Below are 22,197 nucleotides of genomic sequence, written 5' to 3' on the forward strand. Positions count from 1 at the left end.
ATGCCCATGCCGCAATAAACTTTAATAAACCTTATTAAATGATACAATATAAAAATTCAAATTAATTTTGAAATTGTATTAAAAAATACACTAAGGTTAATAATCTATAATTTGAAATTAATTCCATTATTTTAACATAAAATTGATTTTTCTTAGTAATTCTTTAATTTTGGTTTCTGTTTATACGCATACATAATAATATACATATATGTAAAATGAACTATATACTCGTATCATAAAAAAAAAGTAGGAAGATGAAAAATCGATAATAGTTTATTGTTGATGTTGGTACAGGTTAATAACATTCATTATTTTTTAATAAAATGAAATAAATTTCTTGTTTTAACTAAGTAATGAAAATGTTAATATTAAAAATCACATTGCATTAAATATTCGTTTGAAGATAAATTCGATGTGAATTACATTTGATCGATTCCATGATAAACAGAATAGCACATTAATTTTGAAGAAAGTGAATACAATTCTGCATGTACCTTTGGAACTAAATAATGAAAACAATGTTTTATTAAAGTAATTCAAATAATACTATTTTATATTGCATACGTCTAGGAAAAAATTGTAAGATGATTTGAAAAAAAGTTGTAAATAAAATTAAAAAGATTAATTTTGATTTTTAGTTAGAAGCGCATATGTATATAGAAATAAATCGTGTTCATAAAGGCGTTCATAAAAGCGAATATATAGAAAGAAATGGGTAATTCCTCACATCTATGGTAGCCTTTCTGGTAGTTGTGTCTGTAGACACGAAAAAAAATATTTTTAGGTTGGTAGTTGGCACAAAAAAATTAATATTGAGTGAAGTGAGAAATATTTTGGTTATTTGCGTATAAACAAAATCAAGGAAAGTTTTAAAGCAATATTTACCGATTTTTAAAATCCCTTGCAACTTCCTACAGCATTTCGAAGAAATTTTGTATAATTTAAATTTTAAGTAAAACTTATGAACATTTTTTTAGATTTCCAAAATACTTCAAAATTTCGAAAAAAAAAATTTACACTTTTGTTTAAGAGACTTGAAGATAACTTACATTTCTTAACACTGAAAAACCTTTAGCTATCACGGTGCATGAAAAGTTTTACAGAAAGAGCACACTTGATGATTTTGACGTCTGTCATCACATCAAAATTGGTACCACTTTTAATTATCACGTTTACGACGTAGTAGAATAATATATAGAAATGATAATATCACTTATGCAATATTTGAATCACTTATGCAATATTTGAACGCCATATCAAAATATAGGTAACTGTTTGCCGCATTCAAATGAAAAACTTACTTCTCTTAATAAATAATATTTAAAAATATTTGGTTATAATGAGGACTGAGGAATAATACAAATTTCGAGAAAATTTATGTCAATTGTTACAAATCGAATGAAAAAAAAATTTTGTCCTTAAGAGCTGGAGGGGGCAGGGAAATATATTTTGTTTTTACTAAAGTTTTATTTATTATTTTAACTACATATGTAAGTATGTATTTTAAAAAAATTGCAAATTTATACATATTATGTATGTATGTATGTATTGAATTGAAACGAATTTTCTTGAAATAAAATTTACATGAAAAGAGGCACACGTGTACTTTTGAAAAATAAGAAATTTTTGAGTACTTACAATTGAAAAAGTTTATAATAATGTGTATAGAGCATCAGGTACATGAACAAACAAAAAGAAATAATGCATATTGTAAGCAAATATTTGTCAAACACATTAATTCATACGTACATATGTATGGTTGTATGTATACCATAAGAACAGTCTTTCTACTCTTCTTTTGCATGTACCAATTAAGAATTAGGATCGAAAGTATTATAAAATGTGTATATGTATGTAAATATATAGAGAATATTGTGTACACAATATATTTAAGCGCATATGCATGTCATTTGAGAAAAAATATTGATCAAATTGAAAAAAAAAATTTAAATGTAAAATTTAATTCAATATACAATTACTTTTTAAAAACATCTAATAAGACATTCGAAATTGACGACATTTACGTAATTGCAACTTAGATAAATTAGCATCAGACATTTTTTTTATTAAAATTTTATAATAAAATATATATTAAATTTATAATTAATTAAATTGTGGAATAAAAGTAGTTAAGGTCGTTTTTTGAAATTGGAATACTGATTTTTGGAACTGTTTATGGATTTAATATTTTTGTTGACATTTTTTCAATTAGTTATGACATATAGTTTTATGACTTCTCAACATTTTATTCTTCTTACAAGACAGACTTTGAATTTGTTCATGCAACATGTTACATGTTACAAATATATTTTTATATCTAAATGAAATTCATATTTACCAAATACATAATGAAACTACGTAATTTTTCTAATACAAATATTAAGATGGTTTTCGTTAATTCTGTTCTAACATATAGCACTTACGCTGCCTACACTAAATATGTATATAAATTCTTTTATAAGGAAATGAGCCAGTTTCTTACGTCATTGAGTTTACTAGATAGGTGACGAGCCTACCGTAATAATGTGAATTAGTTAATTAATGTGTGAGCATTAAAAATGAAGTGTGGTGTAAAGTCAATAATTTCCCTTTTACTGTCAAATAATTTTTGATTTCAACAAATTGTTAGCTCAGTTTCTTATAAATAGCTTTACTTTTAAAGCCAAGCGAAATTAAACAAAAACAAAAGCGAAAGTTATTGGTTGTCGCTTTTGTTTTTGCATTCATGTATAAATTATTTTTAATTAATTTAAAAGATAATAAAGAAATTGATTGATAAAGTAAATTTAATTAAAAATACATACATGTACACATATTATAAACTAAATAATAAATAGCTATAAAATATAAAATTAATTTGTTTCATTTATCAGTTTTAAAAATAATGAACTTTAGTAAGAAAAAAACTATGATTTCTACAATTTTATTTCATTTTAAAATTAAACTTTACAAATTTGGAATGAATAATGTCATTTATTTTAGGTGTTAATGTAAAGAATCTATTGTATGTATGTGTAAAGTATTGTATGTATTTAGATATGTTAATGGGTAAAGTCTATATTAAAGAACGATTTGAACGAGTGTGAATTTTAGAACCAGTTTTCATGTTACAAGGGACTTACGTGTAGAGTCGCATAATAAAAATTTAAACCCCTATATCCCCTATTAGTATTAATAATATTAGGGGTATTAAAGCCCTCATGACCAATATTAATTTGACAATATCTCAAGTATTGAGATGGGTTTGAATATCGAAAATTTTTGCCAGCTGCATGCATTGTATATAGGGGAGGTTTTGTGATGACACCAAATTTTGCTTTCGAATTGTCGGTGATAGCGTACTTCTCGAAAGTAGGGAGGCGTCAGTAAATTATTCTTCGAAAGATGTGGGTTCTGTCTGTCTACTCAGATTAAGACTATAATCCAGTTTGTTTACCTACTATGAAAACTAAATGTAAAATACATTCACATGTTTTTGTTTTTAAACAGATGAGTAAAATTTTCAAAAATCAGTGTAGTCAATTGTATTAAAAAAATTTTTATCCATTTTTATAATTTAAAATACCATAAATTACAATGAATTAGAGACCTGCTTTGTTAAGCCGAATATTCAAACAATAAGTATAATGCAAGTGAAAAGCATACGATATTGTATAAGGTTGAAATCTTTTCGTAGAGTATTTACGGTATTCACTGCCTCTTAAAGTATTTTATTAATTTTCATCATTATTTTCGTCTTTACCATAATTTATTTTAAAGTAATTAGATTACGATTGTATCTATACGATATGGTTCACGCCATCATTAAATTTTCATAAAACTTAAATTTGAAAAATAAAAATTTAAGAAGATCTTTTAAATAATAGAAAAATTTTTTCTTCATTTTCATTATACATTTTTTACCTATCTATACTTTTACCTAGCAATTTTATCACTAATTGTATACATGCTAATTGGTAATTATATATATGTAGACTAGCATAATGATATTACTAAGTCGTTAGAAAGTAGAGTTAACACCTTTGGTATTACTATATATACATATATATATGTAAATTTTAAACTTTATTATATACTTGCAAATGTATTTAAATTTCATGACTCAAAAACATAAAAAAATTTTTAGTATGCTTTAGTTTTTTAAGAAACTACTCTTTAATTCTAAAAAAAGATTTCAATAAAATTAAATTGCTTAGAATTTTCGTTCTACATACGTTATGTTTGTATGAATGTATTTAGGAGTATGTAATATATATTTTGCAGGCAGAAGATTAAGTGCGTATTTCGTATGAAATGGAAAAAGAAAATTTTTTTTTAATAGACAATTTGATGAGTCAAAGAGTGATTCATTATTATTTTCATTACATCACTTACATTAGGATGATAAAATTGACCACAAAGAGTAAATGGTGATTTTAAGAAAAAACATTTATAAGCATTTACAAATGCCCATTCTAATATATGCGCATGCATATAATAAAATCATTGATTCGAAACAAAAACAATATAAAATAAAAATTTTATTGAAAAACAAAGATTTCATCATCTTCTTTAATTCATTTGGAATTTAAAATTATTTTCGGTTGATCTTGTTGTTCTCTGACTATGTATGTAGAGTAAGAGTATGTTCAGATAGCGTAATATGACAATGTAATACGCATACATACATAAATTATTTGAATAACGTTGCATTTTTAATTGTACAAATGCACAATCAACAGGAACACAACTAAAATTTAAAATAAAATTTTTTTAAAAAATGTATTTATAGTAAATTTTTATTTTATTCCTGTTTAAAGATTGAAATTTATGTTTCTTTGCCTATTTATAGGGGCGTGTTAAGCGTTTGTAATAATGCTTTCAAAATTATGATTAACTTAATAATCTTGCAACATCTTCAAATTTTTTATAATTCTAAAAACTTTATATAATAAAAAATAATTGTAGTAATTTATTATATATTAAAATTAATATATTTTTTTTTATTAAATTTAAGAATGCCGTCAGCAGCACCAGTAGAGGAAGCACCAGTTGAAGTTCCAAAAACAGAACTTCAGGAACTTCAGTTTAAAGCACAACAGTGTACCGATGAGGTAATTTTTATTTAAATTATTAACATTTGAATTTTAATTTATTTGTTTAAAGTTAAGCCGTAAATACAGAAAAGCAATAGGTTGCAACGACTTACTTCATAAAAACTAGAATTTGACAAGACATCAAATAAAACTAGAATTTGACAAGACATTGAGAGTGATTATACGTATAATTATTATTCACCATAGTTTTAACTGAGACGATATATAAGAAACAGCCGGTCAATGAAATAATAACAGATTTTATCTGCTTAAAGAAATAATATCGATTTTTATATGTCGTCTCAGTTTAAAACTGTGGTAAACATTGTACGTGTAATACCAGTTTTTTGAATTATCATATTTAAAAAAAAATTCAATAGATGTCAGGATTTCTTTAATCAGTTGCTATTCGTTATTAAGTGTAATTTAAAATTTTTCAATTATGACTTCAGTAAAAATTTTTTTTTGCAAAGTTTTTCCAAAAAATCAAATTTTTAAAAATCGACTGGTAGATCACTATGGCCTAGTTGAGGCTCAAACAAATTCTTTTAATGTGAATTCATTTAAGGGGTTTTCATTCAATGCCCACCTTTACTTTCAGTAAAGTTTCTAGTCAAAACAAATTAAAGTGTTCTAATCGACAATAAATTTCAAAAGCTATACAACAGCTATATAGCCACAAAGTTATACCACAAATAAACCAAATTGGGCTTCTATGGGTTTTCTTTATGGACTAATTTTCTTTATTTTAATAACCATTTTAAAATTAATTTCTGATTCTGTACTGAAATTAAATAGCATGTACAATAGAAATATTTAATAATAGAACAGATAATTTTAAATTTATTATTTTATATTTTTAGTCATTGGAAAGTACCCGAAGAATGCTTGCTCTTTGCGAAGAGGTAAGTTTATTGTAAAAAAAAAAAATTAATTTCATATTTTTTTTGAAAAATTTTTTACAAAAATAACTTAAAAGAAAAACATTTGCAAATTATTAAAAAAAATATAAAATTAAAAAAAAAATGGAGAAGGTGAAATAAAAAATTTTAATAGAAAAAAAATATAAAAATTATTTTCTTATACTTATATTCAAAATTAATGAAATTGTCATTATTATATGTGTGTTTTAAATGCATATTAAAAAAAAGAAAAGATTTTTGTAAAATTTACAACTCGGTTTTTGTATAAATTTATTTATAACAAAAATTAGAATTTAATTACAGTGGTGTTCCAATATAAAGAACGATATAACGACGCCGGATCGCTCGTCTATCGAGTACATATAAAATAAGACTGTATGTACTAAAATCATTTAAAAATTGTGTTTGTTTTTAATTAAAATAAGTTTTCGTAAAAAAAATTGATGTTTATTTATTTTAGAATATAATCATCAATTTTCCTTTTATATTCAAACGCTTTCTTCAATAATGTACCATTATTTCTATTCACAAGTACAAATATACGTACGCAAAAAAAAACACGATCGATCGTAGAAAAAACGATAATTAAACTAATCAAAAAATATCAAAATATGTATTGAATCCGAATGCATCCTGGATAATCGGAAATAATAATGAATCTCCAGATAATGTAACAGGCATATTGCTAAATAATTATAAAAATGTAGAAAAACAAAAATTTAGCTTTTCGTTATACGTTAGATTTGGTATTCGTTATATTGAAACACGACTGTATTATTATTTAAATCAAAATGGACAATTTAAAAAAAAATCGACTTCTATACATAGAATATTTAAGAAATTTGACTACATTTATTAACAAATATATAGAAAGAAAAAAAAAATTAAAAATTTAAATTAAAGTAAATTTATGTTGCTGTGGACAGTGTGGTGCTAAGTAGCAAAAAAAAAAATTTTTTTTTTTTTATAAATAATTATTTTTTTTTTTCAATATAATTTTGTATTTATAATTGAAATTTATATTTTATTTAATATTTTCTTTTTTTTAATTTATTTTTATTTTTAAATTGATCAATTATATCGAATATATGTTAATAATTATATCTTTTATTAAAAAAAAAAGGAGAGGACTAATAAGAAAATATAAAATAAAATAATTAATTTAATCGCAAACGCTTTATGTTCTTAAATATAATGAAATGTGTATGTTCAAATTTATATAATAGAAATTAAGTTTTAATGTTGTTCTTGTTTATATTTTTTGTTTTAATTTTAATTTTAAGTATTTATAATTTAAGTTTTTCTTTTCTATTTTTTTTTTATTTATGTTATATTAGTTTTGATTTTCCTATCATATTATAATTTCAAAAATTTTAATTTTGTATAACATTCTATTTTTGAAAAAAAAGGCAGTGTTCTTATATTAAAAATCTTTTATCGCGCCCTTCAGTAAATTGCATGTTCAACAATTTTGTTTTGATTTTATTGTAGGTCTTTAGTTTTTTTTTTTTATGAAACGGAAATGAAAAACCTTGACTATACTTCAATTAATCCTTTTTTTTTTTTAAATATTTGAGATTAATGAAAGCATTTTGTTATACTATTCACACCAAATAACTAAAAGAATTATTTAAAAAAAAATTCCTGCATGTTATACAAAAAAAAATAAAAGTAAACGAAAGAAAAAGTTCAATGCACAAAAGCTGTTGTGTATTTGCAAATAAAAAAAAAATACTTAATAAAAAAAATTACTAAATTGTTTTTTTTTTTTTGCACAATTCTGTTATAAAACTAAATCTTTGCCAAACAAGAAAAAAAAAATTTAATATTTCTATTATCCTGCTATAAACTTAGTTCTATATAGAAACTTTCATTATAGAAAATCAATTCTGTATATATATACATATAATCTATATATATTACCTCTTTTTTATATACCTTATACAATTTCTATAAACTTAAAAAATTTTATTTCTCATTTAATATATTTTCTAATTAAAAACATATATGAATCGTAAATTATAATATTTAATATTTATTATAAAACTCTTTTAATAAAAATAAAAAAATCTATTTTCTGTTAGAATTAGATTTATAAAGAATATATTATATAAATTGCAGATTTTTATTAAAATAATTATGTAATTTAAATTTAATTAAAATAATTTTAGTATTTTATAGAATAAAGATTTTATAATATATTGTAAACATTACAAAATATAAGTTTTTGAAAATTTATGCCATAATATGTATATCATTTTTATTTCTTTATTTTCTGTTTATTAAGAGTACACTATATAATTTAAAAAAATTTACTAAATAAATATTTTATATTTAAACATTTTAATATTTATTATTATTATTAATTATGATGAGTGAAATTATTTTAATAAAATGTATTTTATTATTATATTATTTATTTTGTAATACATTTTGTGTATAATTTATGTGTAAGACTCTTAAAAAAAAATTAAATAATTTATTTTATTTATTTTAGGGCAATATTTTTTTGAACTTTAATCTAATTCTATCTATAATATTTTAATAACAATATTCTTTGTATTTTATTTTAATTTGATTATAATATATTAAATAATATACATACATAAAACTTTTGAAGAATTTCCAAGAAAAATAATTTTTTTTTAGAAAATTATGCTTTTAGATTTATAAATGAGCTCAGATCAGCACAGAATTTTCAAAAAATATTTCAATATGAATAAAATAATAGAAAGAGGTCAGTCAGGGATTTATATTCAAAATTTATGCCTTCAAAGAAAAGTTTTATAAATTTTATGCTTATACCTCTTGATATCATAAAAACCATTTTAAGAGCTATAGTGATTTTAAGGCTTAATAGTTTGAAAAAGCAATTTCTAAATAAGACAATTTAATACTCCCAGTTTCAGTAAAATATGACCTCTGTGACCTTGCCAAAATTTCAATTTAAATTTATAATTTATAAGTAATTTAAATTTATAAGTAAGAAAATTTAATTTTGAATTGTGGAATATTGCCATTGCGAGAGTTTATTTAACAAGTAAATCTCGTGTTCTATTTTTTCTCTTATCCTCCTATTTCTTATTTTCATACGATAAAAAGTTTACCGTAAATTTCTAAATACGTTATTATAGTTCTATAATTTAATTCCATAATATTGGTTTTAAATACACATATAAAATATAAAAAATAATAAAATGAAATTAATAATAAAATAAAATATGAGGAAAATATAAATAAAGTAAAAATGAGAACAATCCGATATCAAAATTGATTTAGAATAAATTTAAGATTTTAATGACTTTAAGTTTTAAACTTTTTTTCATTTGTCATTGTAAATTTAATTTTCAGCCTTCTGAGTAATAAATTCGGTTTTTTTTTCTTTTTAATATATTTTTTTTTTTATTAAAATAATAATTTAATTTCAATTTAATATATTTTATTATGCGTTCTAAATTTATATGGATAAATTAAATAGTTAAAATTGATGTTGTGCTTTCGATGTGTACAGTCCGATATCCAAATATTGGATTATTGGTGGTTGAAAGTTATAAATGTGCATTTAATGAATGTTTTATTTATCGAAAATATAATTTTTTTTCTTATTTAGAATTTTTCATTTTATTTAAAGAAGAAAAATATTTTATGACAATTATTAGATTATTTTAAAATTTTATTTTAGTTACTATTTTTTTTTTTAAATAAGTCGCTTCTCTATAAAGATTCAGTTTTTTTTTTTTTTCAAACTTAAAAATTGTGCTGGCAAGTAAATTTTGAACATAAAACGATAAAAGAAATTTCGGTGCATCATCGATATGAAAAATTGTATTTAATTATTAAATTTAATTGTAATTTAATAATTATTTATATGTATATACAATATAATATTTTGTATTTTAAAATATCAGATGAGACCCTTCAGGATTTTTAAGATATCAAAGAATAAAAATATGATTACCTATATTTACAAATTGCATAAATTGAATTAATTGTATTAATAAATAAATAAATAGTTAAAATCAATTTTAAAAATATTTTTAAACAAAAATTGGTGAGATTTAAGAGATTTTGATAAACGCAATACTGCCAAACAATAACTGTAAAACGCAACACCGCAAAAACATAACGTGATGAATATGCAAAATATTTTTTTTAACTATTCTATAAAATTAAAACAGTTCATTTAGTTTAACTGCGCTATTTATGAACACTTAAGAACATAAATGTAGCGCAGTTTTAGCTATATATCACGTTATACTGCGTTTATGAAAAGACCGTTTAGAATGAAAAAAAGAACAAAAAAAAATTTTTTTTACAGTTCTAAAATTTTACATTCTATAATTTTTTTTTTGCAAATCATTTGCATACTACTCGTATGAGCATTTTACATTATAATTATATACAAAACAAAGTAAAAAATCTCAAAATTTCCTTTGTTTTCTCTTTGTTAATTTAACTAATTTTATTTGAATTTCGTTGAGTATTTTTAAAAGAAAAATTTTTAAAAAAATATCTTGTTAATTTTTTATTTTAATATCAAAAATTTAGATTTTTAATAATCAAATATTTCAAAATTTTAGAACATTAAGTTGTTTTTTTTTCTATCCAACTTCAAATAATTTGTCTAATTTTTAAAATGTGAATTAATTTGTTTTTTTTTGTAATATAGTATTACCAATCATCTGAAAATTTACAACAAAAATTTCTAATTCTTTAAACCTAAAGCATATACAAAATATTGTTTTTTTTTTTCATATTCGAACAAGTTGTATTTTTAAGACCTACGCTACAGAAACAAAACACTGATCCACTGCATATAGCATTTATTTAATTTTTAATTTTATTTTTTTATTTTCATTTTTAATTTTGTTAATTTTTATACTTTCAAAAAAAATAATTAAAATATTATTTAATTTTTATGTTAATTTTAACTTTTGTTTTTTTTTTTATATTATATATAAAAAAATACTTTAAACAGCAAATACCACAGAAACAAAATTCAAAGTTAAAATTAATAATACAATTTGATTACAACTTATAACTAAAAAAAATCATCATGGGTAAAAAAAAACTAAATAAAATAATATAAATATATTAGAAAAACTTACAAATAAAAAATTAAAATATTAATAGAAAAAAAAATTTATATTAAATTTTTTTTTCATAAATTTTATTCTTATATTACTAATATTCGTCCATATACTTTTTTTTTTGGGTAAAAAAATAAAACTAAATAAAAACTACATAAGAAAACTTAACAGATTTTAAAATTAAATCATTCTTAAAGATTCTATTATAAAAACATTTTTTATGCATTATATATACGTGTATAAATATATATATATATATATATATACTTTTTTTTTAACAAAATTTATTAAAAAGTTATTGAGTAATTGAAAAAATAAAAAACATATTTTTATTATTTAAATTTTTCTTTTTATATATATTATATTTTTTTTTTAAATGAAATTGTGTAATTATTATATATATAAAAAAAATTATGAACAAAAATAAATACGAACATAACATACACTTTTTAATAAATTATTCGTTTTGCCGCATCACAGAGCAAGGAAGCCGGGATTCGAACCCTGGTGGCTCTTGACGATCAGGGAGGTGAGTCACCTTGGACACTTAAAAAAAATTTATTATTTAATATTTTTTTTTTTCTTGAATCTGTTCTGTTTGTTTTTACATATTCCGTATTTTTTACAAGAAATTTCACCATTTTATCTTAAATCGTTTCAATTTGAATATTGAAAAATATGTTAAATAATATTATCAATAAAACAAAAAAATAATGTTAAAATCATTCGGTTTATGCGTAATCAATTTTGTTTATAGCAAAAATGAATATGTTTCCTTTCATGACAACTGAAAGGAACAAAAAAAAAAAATTGCTACATGTGATTGACATTTCATTCGTAAACTTTTGATATTTATTTTTTTTTACTACGAACGTAATTTATGATTACTCTATCACGTATACTCGGAGCAGAATTTTAGTAATTCCTAATTGATAATATGACATTCGTAATTTTTCGAATTACAGGACAACAAACGTAGTTCTCACAACATTTTAAAAATTAAATTAAAATTTATTTTATTTTACTTATTCAATTATTAATATATGCATACGTTCTAATAAAATAAGATTAACAAAATGTTCAGTAATAACTTCGAATCCAATAACTACTTGCTAATTTTTTGATAACAATCGTAATGCACATGAGAATAAATTTGAAATATGCGAAAAACTTTTTTATTCAAATAAATCATATTTGACATGTTATTCGAATTCATAAGGCATAGTGTGAAATTTCTTGAAATTATTTTGTATTTAATCGAAAAAATGAAAAAAAAAATGAAAAAAAAACCGTTTTATTTTGTTAATGTGTCACACATATTTAAATTTAATTTTTCAACTATTTTTTTTTTTCATATTTTTAAAAATTTTATTTGGTCATTTGTTATGGTTTTATAAATAATTTGTAATTAAAATATATTATATATTCTACATAATATATAATATATAGGTAAAAGTAATTATTTAATATTTTATGTTTATATTATTGCTTTTTGGTGGCAAAGTAAAAGTATAATTAATATTATAATATTAAAATCTTCTAAATTTTTATTAAAATATTTAATTTGTAAATAACAAATTAAAAGAAATTTATTTGTAATTAATTTAGTTTTATTTTTGTTTTTGTTATACTTGTCTGTTACGGGGAATTTAAAAAAAAAAACAAAACTGGTTAATTTTGAACTTAATCCATTTGAGTCATTTAAAAAATTAAAATGCAAAGAGTATAACGAATTAGTGTGTACTCTTAATTAAATATAGTTTACAAAATATAAGCAATTTATATTTTTTTCTAAACTAATGTAAAATATTATTATAAAAATACAAATAATATTTTACATTAAGCTAGAAAGTTTTAGCATTTATACAAAATCCAATTGACTTAACATTGTTACTGTTATTTTAAATATAACCTTTAAAAGTAAAAAGACTCCCCTGTTCTATACAATTACAATTTCTATGTGTTATACAATTATATTTTAAAACAAGTAAATTTTTGGTTAGAAATCAAAAATTGTAAACGCTATTTTCATTTTAATTGGAAAAATTAACCAGATTGATAAAGAACATGGAAAGTATAAAATTAAAAATTAATTTCCTGTAATATTTATTCAAATTTCATATTTTTTTTCTTTTATAAATATTTTTTTTAATTTAAATAAGAAAAGTTTAGTATCATTTAAAGAAAAAATTTGATTTTCTTATCAAATGTTCAACACCTATATTAAATTTTCATAAAACTTTTATGATAAAGAATTTTTTTTGTGTCTATATTATACATTTGCTTTTTTATAAAAAAAATTGTAATAATTTAATTATAGCTAAAAAAAATTTTTGTATAATTCAAATAATTAATTTTTAATATGTAATGGTTTTCATCATCATATAGATATTTTTTTTTTTTTTTTTGAAATATTAATTTAATTTTTATTCTTTCTTATAAGAATTTTTGAATCACATTTCGTTTGATGCACGTCTCCAAATATCTTCTTTGAAAAAGTATAATATTTGATTGAAAATAAAAAAAATTTTACTTCAGCACTGCAATTTTGTTAATTTTTTTTTTTTTATAGTTTTGTTATGATTTCAACTTGTTCTTTATATATTTAACTGAAATTGCAAATTATAATTTTTATGCAAAATAAAAATATATATCATAATATTATCAATTATATATATTTATAAAGTATTTTATAGTACATGTAAAAAAAGTTTTACTTTAAAATTATTGTTTGATCAAAATTTCGTTAAAATATGTTTTTCTATTTTTTTTTGTTTTTGAAGGGGAAACAAACTATTATATTATTTTTTTAAATAATTTAAATTTTGTTTTTATATTATTTTCTATTTTTAGTTTAATTTCTTAATTTTAGTTTATTATCATATTGTATTTTTGTAGAGCGAAGAGGCAGGCGGTAAAACATTAGATTATTTGTCTAAACAAGGCGGTAAGAAATAGGAAAATTTCTCGAACTGTTTTTTTTTTTCTAGTGAAAATTTAATTTACTAATGTACATTGTTCACGGTGTTTTTATATATACATATTTTTTTTCCTATCTTCACTTTATAAAATAAGATCCTGGTTTTATACTACAAAGAACTAAATAAAAGTTTTATTTGCAATTTGCTTTATAAATAAAAATGCTTTAACTAACAAAATTTAGGTAAATTTTTAGTCGATATATAAATATATAAAAAAAAAAGATGGAAAGTTAAAATATAGCTTTGTACATATTAATCCAAAAAAAAATTTAAGGATATATAACTTTTTATTAAAAATTTACAACATTATTGAAAAATATTTCTACTCTATAAAAGCAAATTAAAAAAAAAAAATGTCAAATTAAAGATCTTTAAGAAATTTGTTGCTAAAAAACAAAATTTGTGGTGTTTTTGTTTAGAGTACGGAAGTTGGAATGAGAAGCATCGTTATGCTGGATGAGCAAGGAGGTAAGGATTTTAAATAATGGGGCATATTGTTTTAATTTTATACAATTAAAAACAAAGTTATAAAATAAAAATAATGAAGCGAATTAATTAAAGCACACAATTCTTAAACAAGCATAAAGTAAATATATAAAAAAAAAACTACTTGTTTATTGGTTTAATTTTCTTCAAATACGAGTTATATACTATATAAATAATAAAATGAAATGTATAATGGATATGGCATTGCTCTTCTATACAAAAATTATGATATGGAATGAAATTCTGCATAATGCAATAGTTTTCCAACAAATAATTTGAAAATATTTCACATTTTTTTTATAAAATAAAAATTTTGCAAAATAGGCTTAAAAGCTTAGTATACAATATTATAATTATGAACAAAATATTTTTTTTATTTATTGAGGAATGATTATACATATAGTGAAATATTGAATTCTTATTAAAAATATTTGATTGAATATTTATAAATTAATTGCATAGCATTTTAGCATAGCAGAAAGTTTCTTACACAATATCATATATATGTATATGTATATGAACATTAATATTTCCAATATCAAAAAAAAAAAATTGTTATACTACTATATTCCTATTACCAATTTTAACTAAATTATTTGCATTTTATTAGATTAGTTGCACTTGAAAAAGTTCCTTGCATTTTTCTATCAAATTTAAAAGTGAAATCAATTAAATTTTCTGCCATATACCATCATTTCAATTCGTCGGAAAGATGTTTGATTTGATGTTATGTTAAAATTCAAATATGAAAATACCTAAAATAAATAAATTTATTATTAATGTGTAATAAAAATTATTCAAATATAACTTTACAATTGCATTAACTCTGTGTTTAGGAAATGAAATTTAATTAAACTTTTAATACTCGATTGATTTCTTGAATGTCCAGTTTTTTAAAAAAAAGATAAGATATTGAGCACATAAAATGATTAAAATGGAATTATTTTTTGATGATATCTAAAAAAAAATATATAAATTATTTTAATTATAAACATTTAAGCTTACAAACGTAAGAAAAAAAAATTGAAAACCTTCAAAGTAGTGAAAAAATTTCATAAGTCCTTTTTTTTTTTGAATATCATTGTCAATTTTGAAAGTTTGAAAATTTGTTTTTGAAAGACACATAATTTGTAATATGTACGCACTCTGCAGGAATAATTTGTAAATTTCATACTGCAAATTTAGTAATATGTACATTTTGCTTATTCGGAATTTATAAAAATTTACTAAAATGGAGTTATAATTAAAAATTTAAATTAGGAATTTAGAATTTAATTGTAATAAAGAAATTTAAAGGAATATTTAAATTTTCTTACTTTTAATTAAATATGAATTATTATTTAATAATATTTTAATATCTTGTATATTGCATCAAATCGAACATCTTTTAATTTTATTCTTTTTTTTTTATCAAAAGTTAAAATAAAATTTAAAATAATAATGAAATATATAAAACATTAATTTTTTGATCAAAACTAAAACAAGAATCATTTTTATTTTTTTTTTTAATTTAAAAAAAAATTAATAATTATAATCAAAGGGATTAACAAACACATACCAATCATCGTCACTATTAAAGACTCTTTTCACTCCAACAGCCCAAATAGACAACAAGAACAACTACAACAATATTCAACAATTCAGATATTTCAAATATAAATTATTATAAAAAATTAAAAAAAAAGCAATAAATTCAAATTAAACGAAAAAAATACAAAAAAAAAACCAGAATATTGAAAGATACTATTATTTTATTTATTTTTTTTTTAAATTGAAGAAAACTCGAAAATGTTATACAATTTTTTTTCGAAATATAAAACACGCTCGCCTCAACTACACTCTATATTTATATATATTTATATTTATTTGTATATGTCATATATTCAATATTAATATCAAATATAAACGTAAAAAAACATGTATAATTTTTTAAATAACAAAATTGTATTTTTTAAAATTCGTCAAGTGAGTACTCTTATTTATTCAATAAAAACATAAATAAAACAAAAGGAAATTAAGTTTTTTTACAATTGTTAAAATTTTATTTTTTTTAGTTAATAATTATTTATTGATTCTTTTTTTTGTAATTAATTTTGTACTATTATATATTTATATAATATATATACATACATTAAACTAATTCATTTTAAATGTCGTTAACTTGATGAAATATAATGTTCTATTGATATTTTTTTTTTCAATTTATACATATTCAAGTTTAATAGGTTTTAGTAATTTTTGAAAAACATTGATAAATACGAATTTTCCCAATTGTTTTGAAAATTTTCAAATTATTTTATAAATTTATTATATTTAACAATATATAGGATATGCTAACTTTTTAATTAAATTAAAAGTTACCTAATTTAGAATAAAAATAACATTTTTTGATTGTTTTTATTTAATAATATTTATATATTAACATTTTATATGTAATTATCATATTTAGTATTAATTTTCATTGAAAATATAATTTATTAAATATAGTGTATTTTATTATATAGTTTATTAATTTAGTTATTTCAACCACATATAAAATATTTAAATAACAAAATAATTTATAATTAAGTGCACTTTTCAGTGATAAAATTTAACAAAATTGTTTTCCTTTCAAAGATTTTAAAATTACAACAAAAATATTTATTTTAATAAAAATTTTTGAATTATTTTTTAATTTCAAAAGAAAAAAATATATATACAATTATGAATAAAAATATTTTTAATTTTCATAATTCCGAAAATAAATTGTTAAATAAGGTGAAAATTTTCAAAATTATAGGTGACTTCCATATTCTATATAATAAATTTTTCGACCAGCGTGTTGTCATTTTAAGACTATAACACAGGCTACAGTTAATTTTTTAATAATGACACCAAAAATGAATGATTTTGGTGCATTAAAATGTGATAAAACTGCAATAGAATGAACTTGAAATATATATATCTGTTCTCTATATAATATGGAAGTAACGGCATATATCATCTACATAAATATCAATAAATAATTAAATTATGTTTTTCAAATTACTTTAATATATTTAATATACAAAATTAGGTACAAAAATTACTATAGTTTAAATCAATTTCTTTTTAATACAAATTTCGAATAGATTAGACATTTAACTTATAAAATATATTTTTTTATTAATATACATATATAAAAACAAATAATATATATATATATATATATGCATATTCATGTATATATATGTATATATTATACATATACTGAAATCTATATAAATTCTTCCATGAGTAATGTTTTTCTTATTTCGATTTCACGATTAGTTAACTATTCTGAATGGAATAAAATAAAAAAAAGAAAAAAACCATTTGAAATTTTTTTATTTTTAATTTTTTCCTATATTATAAAATTGGTTTTTTTTTTATTTGTTTAGTGAAAACATATAACAAAATCAAATGCTTTTTATATTAAAATGAAAAATGACAATATAAATTGTTTTAATTTGAATTGGAATGATATTATGCTTCATTTTGCTATAATATCCATTAAGAAACCTCACCTATATATTATAAACAAAAAGGAAATCTTGTTAAAAACTTTATTCTTACATTTAATTTTTCAATTGAACTGAACTGAACACGCATGTTGAATGACAAACTTTATAAGTTTTTAATTTTAGTTAATATTACAAATTAATTACATTTTTTTGAGGAAAAAAATAAATTTAGTGTCATTCATATTTTATTGTAAATTATAATAATAAAATTCTTTTTTTTGTGTGTAATCACAAAATTTTTAACAAAATTATTAATTTTTTTTTGTTATGCCGGATGATAGGCGTTATAAATAAATCATTTGTCTTTAGCTGAATATCAAAAGTTTTCAGAAAATATGTTGTTTGCACCTGACGGTGCCCAAATGTCAGTGTAATAAAAATACATTTTTTTATTTAATATTATTAACAGATTTTGACATTTAATCATTTTGATACTTATTAACAATTAATTTTTTTTTTTTCAAAAAATTGAGCTTAATTTAACTGTGAACTTAAATTCTGTAATAATTGTGAATGAAAAATCTGCGCACTCTCTAGGAACAATTTTGCAAATATATGCTTTTAATTTACTGTGAGTAAAATCAAAAGTTGGAGAGAATAATTAAAATTTTTAAAATTTTTTACAAAATTTTGGATGACACTAAATATCGACATTTAATCAATCATTTATATTTTGAAAAAAGAAAAAAAAAAAGTATCTTTAAACAAAAAAAAAAAAAAAAATACAAAAATATTTCAAGAAAAAATCATAACATCGTTTCTAAATTACACTCATTTAAATGAATGAATTAGTCAACTTTTTTTGATTAGTGAATTTTTTTGAGGAAAAAAATAAATTTAGTGTCATTCATATTTTATTGTAAATTATAATAATAAAATTCTTTTTTTTGTGTGTAATCACAAAATTTTTAACAAAATTATTAATTTTTTTTTGTTATGCCGGATGATAGGCGTTATAAATAAATCATTTGTCTTTAGCTGAATATCAAAAGTTTTCAGAAAATATGTTGTTTGCACCTGACGGTGCCCAAATGTCAGTGTAATAAAAATACATTTTTTTATTTAATATTATTAACAGATTTTGACATTTAATCATTTTGATACTTATTAACAATTAATTTTTTTTTTTTCAAAAAATTGAGCTTAATTTAACTGTGAACTTAAATTCTGTAATAATTGTGAATGAAAAATCTGCGCACTCTCTAGGAACAATTTTGCAAATATATGCTTTTAATTTACTGTGAGTAAAATCAAAAGTTGGAGAGAATAATTAAAATTTTTAAAATTTTTTACAAAATTTTGGATGACACTAAATATCGACATTTAATCAATCATTTATATTTTGAAAAAAGAAAAAAAAAAAGTATCTTTAAACAAAAAAAAAAAAAAAATACAAAAATATTTCAAGAAAAAATCATAACATCGTTTCTAAATTACACTCATTTAAATGAATGAATTAGTCAACAATTTAAATAGAATTTAATTATATAGGCTTAGATTAGAGTATTTAAAAATTATAAAAGAACAAAATAATTAAAATCATTTTTATTTTATTAGAGTTTTTTTTTTTTTTTTTGTAAATTCACGATATATAATTATACATTTTAATATATACATATAAATATTTTTTATTTAGTTTATTTTATTCTTTCTTGCCGATTCAATGATTAACATTTAAATTGTTGACGTTATATTTTCTATATTTTTTTTTATTATTATTCTAAAATATGTTGTTTTTTTTTAAGCATTTACATTTACATATTACTTATCTTAACACTATATATTGCTAATATTTTCCATGAAAATAAGTTAAGGCTTACACTGCAGTGAATGTGATAGTGATGTAAACATAACAATAATTTTATAATTTCTTAATTTTAAAAGCAAAGATCTGTATATATAAATTATCACAAAATATAAAAATATTTGTAAATAATTACTTAATTGAAAGTAATTTTGTATAATAAATTATGGATGCAATACTTGAAATCACAGTTGAAAAATTGACAAATGGCAAAAATTTTTAACAGACATTTAAAATGTTCTGTCAATTTAAATATATATGAAATTTTTTTGTTATTTAAGTTTGATTAAACTAAGTTTAAGGTATCATTTTAAAAACTTGATGTATAAAGTTTCTTTTCACTAACTGGAATTAAATTTTTATTCATAACATGTTAAATGTAATTATATTTTAAGAAAAATTCCAAAAAAAATTCTGCAAAATTTTGAATTAATTACTTTTGAATTTTCTAACCATATGTAACTTCACCGAATTTAAATTCAAATAGTATGTATATTTATGTTCTTTAATTTACTGAAAATAATCAATATATTTGCCTTTAAAACTAAGTTTTTCAATTCATATTCTTGTACTATACAGATTTAAATTAAGTTCACTGTTAGTGTATGTTGTAACTTTAACATTTCACGTTTTACTTACTAGTATAACAATATTTAATATTAATTTTTAACTAATTTATAATTTTTGTTATTTTTTCATTTTAATTAATGGCTTAATAAACTTGCAAAAATTCACTCTTGTTCTTAAAAATCTTAAAAAATAACATTCAATACTTAACCAGTAGATAATATATTGAATAAAATTTTATTTACAAAAAAGTATATAAAAAAAATATAAAAATATTTTAGTTTACATATCATTATAATTTATCACAAAACGCTGTTTTAATTTCTAACTAAATCATATTATTTTTTTTTATTTACAATTAACATTTTAATTATTAATTTTATATATATATATAAAAAAAAAGAAAATCGTTTTAACAAATTATTCACATTCAAAATCCTTTTTGTATTTCAAATTAAATTAAATATAATTATTACTTACAATTAATATATATTTTTTTTTTTGGTTTTTGGTTATTTGAACATTTTTGTTTTGAAGTTTAATTAATTTTATTTATATTATTTTTGTTTTCATTGAAATCATCAATTAATAAAAATATTCTGTTTTCTTTTTAAATATAAATTTATAACGTAAATAGAGCAATTGGATCGAATTGAGGAGGGCATGGATCAGATTAATGCCGATATGAGAGAAGCTGAGAAAAATTTAAGTGGGATGGAAAAATGTTGTGGAATTTGCGTATTACCTTGGAATAAGTATATAATTGCCAAAAAAATATTTTTGAATTAATTCCTATGAATACTAATTTATTAATGTGTTTTTTAGGAGCGCTTCATTTAAAGAAGATGATGGTACGTGGAAAGGTAATGATGATGGAAAAGTTGTCAATAATCAACCACAGCGTGTTATGGACAGTAATGGAATGATGGCACATGGTGGTTATATTGGAAGGTAATTTGTTTTTTCCTTTTTTATTTAAAATATTATACAATTTTTTCATTAAATTTTCGGAATTTTAAATGTTTTTTCTTATTTTAATTCTATTTTGAAAACTACTTTCAAATAATGATTTTGATCTTTTGAAAATTTTTTTCATATATGTGTGTGAAATTTCTTAAAAATTTGATTTTGATAGAAAAATTTTCCCATTCAAAATTTTGATAGAAATCTTTATTCCCATTTCTGGCGTATTGTAATTAAATAAATTTTTTTCTTGGTATTTTTTCACCAAATTTTTCAAATTTTCAGCATGTTACATATGAAATTGATAAATTCTCTTATAGCATATGAGAAGCGAATGCTATAAAAATATGCATTCATATGAATATATCATCTTTGATATAATAAATAAATTTCTTAGCCTGTTTCTTGAATGCACCTTTTCAAGAGTTTTTAATATTTTTTTTTTACATTTTTTTAATTTTTGTCTTTATATTCTTATAAAATTAATTACAAATTTACTTATTCAAATTATAAACTTTTTTTAGAATTACAAATGATGCTAGAGAAGATGAAATGGAAGAGAATATGGGTCAAGTTAACACTATGATTGGTAATCTTAGAAATATGGCTTTGGATATGGGCTCTGAATTGGAGAATCAAAATAGACAGATTGATAGAATCAATCGCAAGGTAATTAATAATTCTTTTTTCTCAATATTAACAATAATATAAAATATTTTATGTAGAAAATTAAATTTTTTAAATATTATATATTTTCTACATATAATATAACTACAATATCTTAATC

At 20.1% G+C, this 22,197-nt stretch overlaps 1 protein-coding gene across 7 annotated transcripts in view; it reads left to right on the top strand.

Moving 5' to 3' along the window:
- The window catches only part of LOC129607162 (synaptosomal-associated protein 25), a 35,945-nt gene that overhangs the window by 8,216 nt on the left and 5,532 nt on the right, over positions 1–22,197 (top strand). For 4 of the 7 annotated variants that reach the window (XM_055517916.1, XM_055517922.1, XM_055517920.1 and 1 more), the window contains exons 2-7: positions 4,997–5,093; positions 5,939–5,980; positions 11,569–11,617; positions 21,085–21,202; positions 21,273–21,398; positions 21,935–22,079. In XM_055517916.1, coding sequence (XP_055373891.1) covers positions 4,998–5,093; positions 5,939–5,980; positions 11,569–11,617; positions 21,085–21,202; positions 21,273–21,398; positions 21,935–22,079 — 576 coding nt within the window. In that variant the 5' untranslated portion in view covers position 4,997. Of the gene's footprint in view, positions 1–4,996; positions 5,094–5,938; positions 5,981–11,568; positions 11,618–13,986; positions 14,036–14,488; positions 14,538–21,084; positions 21,203–21,272; positions 21,399–21,934; positions 22,080–22,197 lie in introns of all 7 variants that reach the window. The other 3 variants (XM_055517918.1, XM_055517923.1, XM_055517921.1) reach the window with 2 other exon arrangements.

Source organism: Condylostylus longicornis, unplaced genomic scaffold (genome assembly GCF_029603195.1).
Source record: "Condylostylus longicornis isolate FDR11 unplaced genomic scaffold, ASM2960319v2 ptg000026l, whole genome shotgun sequence".
NCBI lineage: Eukaryota > Metazoa > Arthropoda > Insecta > Diptera > Dolichopodidae > Condylostylus > Condylostylus longicornis.